The sequence below is a fragment of the Sebastes umbrosus genome, chromosome 7, assembly GCF_015220745.1.
Source record: "Sebastes umbrosus isolate fSebUmb1 chromosome 7, fSebUmb1.pri, whole genome shotgun sequence".
NCBI classification, from domain to species: domain Eukaryota; kingdom Metazoa; phylum Chordata; class Actinopteri; order Perciformes; family Sebastidae; genus Sebastes; species Sebastes umbrosus.
This window is the reverse complement of record NC_051275.1, coordinates 15,872,795-15,878,503: the sequence shown is the minus strand read 5'-3', so window position 1 is coordinate 15,878,503 and position 5,709 is coordinate 15,872,795. Positions and strand designations below refer to the sequence as shown.

The following is a 5,709-nucleotide window of genomic DNA, read 5'->3' as shown; positions in this document are numbered from 1 at the left end:
TTTGCAATGTACCCTGCCAGTTAGCATTACAGTGCAAAAAGGCAACTAAAAAAACGGTGATAGTTGTTCTGATACAAAACCAGAGATCAACCGGTGACATTAAGTGCATGTTGGGATAAGTACTAACTAACTCCCCTTTTATCAGAGAGCGATTCACAATCAGTGATGACATGGCGTCACAGATGCAGCAGATAAACACAGACACACACAAACTTAAAGGGCCACTCCGACGATTTTACAGCCTGTAAGGGAGCTTTAAGGCTGTGTCTGAAATCACTAGTCACTACTCCGTATATAACAAACACTCAATAGTTCACTCTGTAGGGAGCAGTCAATTTAGAATTCAGACAATTAAGAATCATTGTCATTTTGCGTCATCATTGCTGCAGAATGACACAATGGTAATTTTCACATCTATAAAATGCATTGCATTGCATTATGGGATTGATAGTGGACTATTTTTTTTGTTCTATTGTTGGAATGTTTGACAGCACTAAATAGTGCACAAATGTCCCACTCTGAATTCAGACACTATAAAATGACAGAGTAAAATTTGTGCACTATATAGTAAATAGTGATTTTGGACACAGCCACAGTCTGAAAAAACAAACAAACTTGGGGTGTTGGGTGTAAAAGATGTGGGTATTTGGCAGCCAGGGAGGGCCTACCAAAAGACCCTATCCAGTTGGATTATGGGAAATGTAGGATCCAGTGTTTTACGGTTTTGACTTCAAATGGGGTCGTGTTTACTGTGTTCACGAGAAGAGTCCATATGAACGCCCCCCTCTTGCCGCATTCACGACCTCGTGAGTGGAAAGTTTCTGAAAACTCCAAGTTCACGAGTTGTGACGGGTTTGTTGACGTTGTCAGAAATGGAGGAGGCTATGGAAGTTAATTTTTCGGTACATAATAATTTAATATATTATAATTTTAGTCGTAAATTGTTTATCTCTCCAGGTCTGATGAAAATGTTGGTATTCCCAACGGCCTCATCTTTTTCCTCTGTCATTATGCCTTTGCCTACTGCATTATGTTACCCTCTTGCTAGCTTGGTAAATTGTTGGCCTCTGTGGCTTATAGACAGCAACAGTAACGTTAATATTGCCGTTGCTTAGCAGCAGCGGTGTTCTCACCACTTAACAACTTGAACGCCAAGTATATCGTGTACACGACTTCCCGTGTTGTAAACACCAGCTCACAAGTTTCATTTGAAGGCACCATTAACCAGTCAGTGACGGTCTACCAAAAGACCCTATCTAGTTGTATTATGGGAAATGTAGGATCCAGTATTTTAGGGTTTTGGATTGACACTAAAAGTCATAATCGGCCACTGCTGCTTCGATTACAACCATTCTCTTTTTAATCCGTCTCCAACAAGTTTTTTAATGGAAGTGACTAAATCGCCAAAATGCCCCTTTAAAGACTGCAGTTTAAAAGTCATGATGAAAGAAGAGAGTCCAGTTGTATTTTGTAGTGAGGCGAGCATGCAAATGTACAACCCATGTATAACCCTATCATGCAAAACCCAGAGGTGGTATATATGCACTCACACAGGACATAATGGTAAGAAAGACAAAAAAAACAAATAGGACAGACAACATTTCACAAGACGTTTCACAGCGAGGGTGTGAAAGTAATGTACAGTCGTGTGTCTAATACCATGGGGCAAGGCCAGAGGGTTTGGGATGTAAAGAAGATAGTAAGGCTCTGATTTCCAGATCATTTCATTAAGATCTTCATGTTTTCAGTCTTGATTAGCTGAGGTGATGGACCGCTGTGGTTCAGGATGAACGTGGTGTAAAGAAGGGCTCAAGGTGCACCGGGAGACAAAAGGGAATTGTATGGGGACTCGTGCTAATCCACCCAGTCGCTGCCCTTTTTTACCTCCATATTCTCTCCCTCTTTTAGTTCATGAGTGCCACAGTGCTCTCAGGCTGGCCGCCAAAGAGCCCAGAGAAGAACTTCAGTGCAAGGTGCACGTGGATGGGCACAAAGACGTACGAGGTGTAGATCACCATGGCGATGGCGGAGAAGAAGACGGAGTTGAAGATGGACTTTTCCCAGGGCTCCAGGACATAGATGCCGGTGATGAGCAGGTACTGGTAGTAGAGCCAGGCCAGGTACTCCCAAAAGTTCTTGAAGTTCATCTTGCAAGCTGGACAGAAGGGAAACGGAGGTGGAGTGTTGTGAGATTCAAGCTGTCAGAAAGAAGATGGTATGAAGAAGGATGAAAACACAGTGGTGAAGGGGAGGGAGGAAGACAGAGAGGATTTTGAGGATAGTGATTACAAGAATTTAAAGCGAAAAAGGGAAAAATACTCCACTATGTACAAAAGGATTATTTTATAAAGCTCGCATTATGTCACAATAACATGTTTATTTTAAATCACGAATGCTAATAGGCTACTCTCCATACACAGATTAAGATATGTTCTGCATAGACAACTGGGAACACAATGGAAAATAATCCTTGTAAGGAAACAAAAATAGCCCTTGTGGCTATGTGTTTATCAATAAGGAGATGTGAAAGGGAAATAGAGGCACACGTCTAGAGACCCTCCAAACCCACAGCAGAGCCCTGTGAGAGCAATCAAGCAGCCCTCATGGGGTCTCACATCAGGATTAATCTGTGTGGGTCGAGAAACACCAATGAAATTAAACCCAGGGGGTCCCACATGAACATATAACAGTACTTATTTTCTTAGCCCACTTAAACACATGGGACACTTACAAATACGTTTAAAGCTGCTATTCTGAGGAGGGCAATAAATGAGCAAATGGTTTCCCTCCCCCAGAGAACATGCATGCAAAGGCCAAAACATAAACTTATAAGGACGAATTAACACTTGTTTTGCACGGGATACAATGTTTGCAATCAGTGCAACATCTTGCAGCATGAAGCTTTACATGGCTGCAGGCATTAACAGGTACAGTAGGAGGCGGGGTCAACAGATGGCTACAAATGCAGGTGCACTCACCTGGAAAAACACCATAGGCACTTTTTCAATAGCTACAGTCTACAGGATGCAACCAAATCTGTAACATGTTGTTGTACTGCCAATGTCTCCCTGATTTGTGTGCCTTAGGGTGTTGTCTGTTTTATTTATTTATTCATGTTTTTTTTTTGTTTTTTTTAGTTTTGTTTTCCTTTCACTACTTATGTTTTTTGTATTTGCTTGTCCCCATTTTTGTTTGCCCTTAGTTCCTAGTATTGTCTGTTTTTGTTGATATATATAAAAAATGAGGCATGATACACACCCCACAGAAGTCTGTATCCCTGACATGCACATGCTTCTTAATAAAGATATTTGAAATAACATGTTGTTGTACTGAAGTTACAACAAGCAAAAGCACATTTAGATGTTGATCAGCATCCTTTAATGTGAATTAGGATGATTGTATTAATTAAAATGTCTTGATAAATAGCTCAATTAACAGGTTTTACGCACAAAAGAACTCCAGTTTAACTCCCTGTCATGATGATATAAATGTGCAATGATCTGCACGTTTAAGAGGGGATATATCAGCTCTTGAGCGCGTTTATTAGAAGCTTTACATGGCTGCAGGCATTAACAGGTAAGAGGCGGGGTCAACAAATGGCTACAAGTGCAGGTGCACTCACCTGGAAAAACACCACTTTTCAGTTTACAGGATGCAACCAAATTGACTTCTTTAACATGTTGTTGTACTGAAGTTACAACAAGCAAAAGCACATTTAGATGTTGATCAGCATCAATTTAATGTGAATTAGGATGATGCATGCATTAATTAAAATGTCTTGATAGAAAATGGGAAAAAATGGATTAGGTATAGAAATAAAGACATAAGCACTGTATAATTGTATTGACAATACTGTAAGTTATTGGAAAATGTTTTAATAAGAAAATAACCCTGTATACTGCATCATCAATTGTAAACTGAACCCCTCACTGCACTGTTGCAAGTTTTGTTGTTATATTTGTGTATTATTTGTGTATGCATAAAAGCAATAAAGTGTCCCTAAAATGTCTTGATAAATAGCTCAATTAACAGGTTTTACGCACAAAAGAACTGAAGTTTAACTCCCTGTCATGATGATATACATGTATAATGATCTGCACGTGTAATAGACAGACTATTGGAGGGGATATATATCAGCTCTTGCACTGTATTGTGTAATAACTGAATCCAGATATTGAGACTCACCCCAAGCAGCCGCCGTGAGATCCCTGGATGGATATCTACACAACTGATGGAGATAATTACAGGACGAGCCACAGACACAGACAACAGCCACAGCCGCTCCGCTGCTTTGTGTCAACCAGAAAGCTGCCTTGCCTATATGTAGTAGGTCATGCAGACTGTGAGAGAATGACACCACACCCACCAACCTTACACTCACCTGGCTCACAAATCATGCAGGTGGAGTGACCGAGGAGAGGCACAGGAGGAGTCTGTGTCAGCCACGCACAGTCCTTTGCTTTCTCTTTAAACTTTTATTTTCTCAGGTCTGTGTTGCATCCTTGTCCCATCACCACCATGCTGCTGCAGCCAGACACTGCGCAGCAGCACCTCCTCTGACGTAGACAGCAGCAGCAGCAGCAAGATGGAGAAACAAGCAGAGACAGCTCAGACAGGCATCACACTGCTATATGCACATATATACTGCAGAGTATAGGGATGTAGGAGTTTATAGTCGGGCTATTATATGGACAACAAATATGAAATTATGACAGCTTAATATTCATCTGCAGTCTTTGCACAGTCCAGCTGTCTGAAACTAAATCATTCACAATAGTGATGGGAATTCAGGCTCTTTTTAGTGATCCAGATCATTTGGCTCAGCTCACCAAGAAGAGCCGGCTCTCTCGGCTCCCAAACAGCTCTTCATTTGACCACTTCTGCCTTTTATAATTCAGCCAAATTTACCGCTGTTTTGACCTATGATTAGTATGTGTGCACATATATCAGTTAAATTATTCAATATAATTATACTAAACCTTATAATTTTACCATCATTTTACATGCTGCTTCGTTTCCGACTGTCACACATCTTGTCTGCTATTCGCGCACCGCACTCCTCTCTCTCTTTCTCTCCTCCTCTTCCCCCTGCTCTGTACCTGTAGACCGTCATCGCGCTGCCCCGCGCCCGCACCGGCCCGCCCCGGCCCGCCCCTCCCTGTTTGATGGTATGATCCTTGTCTTTCATCACCTGATTGGTTGCACGGACGTCATTAACACAACATTCAGTCACAGTCAGTGCATGGAGTGCTCGTGGCGTGGAGAAGATCGTCCTATCATTCTGCCTTGAATTAAGTAAAGAAAAAAAAAAAAAGGCTCTCGGACGGGAGCCGGCTGTTATCGTTCACTTAAAAGAGCCGGCGCTTTGAACCGGCTCGTTCGCGACCAACACATCACTAATTCACAAACAGTCCTGCTTCTCTTTCTCTTTATTTACTTTATGCAAAGACTAAATAAGAAAAATAAACAAACTATAAACACCTGGACCCACTTTTATGATAAGAATATTTTGCAGGCTGCAGGAGTGTTTGGATAAGATCACATTTATGGCTATGGAGGTTCTCAATCTATTTTCAGTCAATTAAGGAACACTTAAGATAGGGGAGACCTGGGGCAATTGTAACATCTCAAATATCTCCAATCAGAAATAAAAATTTAAAAAAAAAAAAAAAAAAAGATTGTTGGTATTGTGTGTTTCGGCAAACCATG

The 5,709-nt window shown here is 41.2% G+C and overlaps 1 protein-coding gene across 2 annotated transcripts; it reads right to left on the bottom strand.

The window, feature by feature from the left end:
* Positions 1-828: 828 nt before the first annotated feature.
* On the bottom strand, positions 829-4,654 carry sptssb (serine palmitoyltransferase, small subunit B). Of its 2 annotated transcripts, none has more exons than XM_037774548.1 (2): positions 4,382-4,654; positions 829-2,155 (listed from the first exon to the last, which is right to left on the bottom strand). In XM_037774548.1, exons 1-2 carry the CDS (start codon positions 4,395-4,397, stop codon positions 1,905-1,907), a joined length of 267 nt encoding a protein of 88 aa, XP_037630476.1. In that variant the 5' UTR covers positions 4,398-4,654; the 3' UTR covers positions 829-1,904. The 2 variants fall into 2 exon arrangements, with proteins under 2 accessions (XP_037630476.1, XP_037630477.1); XM_037774549.1 differs by lacking the exon at positions 4,382-4,654 and adding an exon at positions 4,186-4,281.
* Between the last annotated feature and the right edge of the window lie 1,055 nt (positions 4,655-5,709).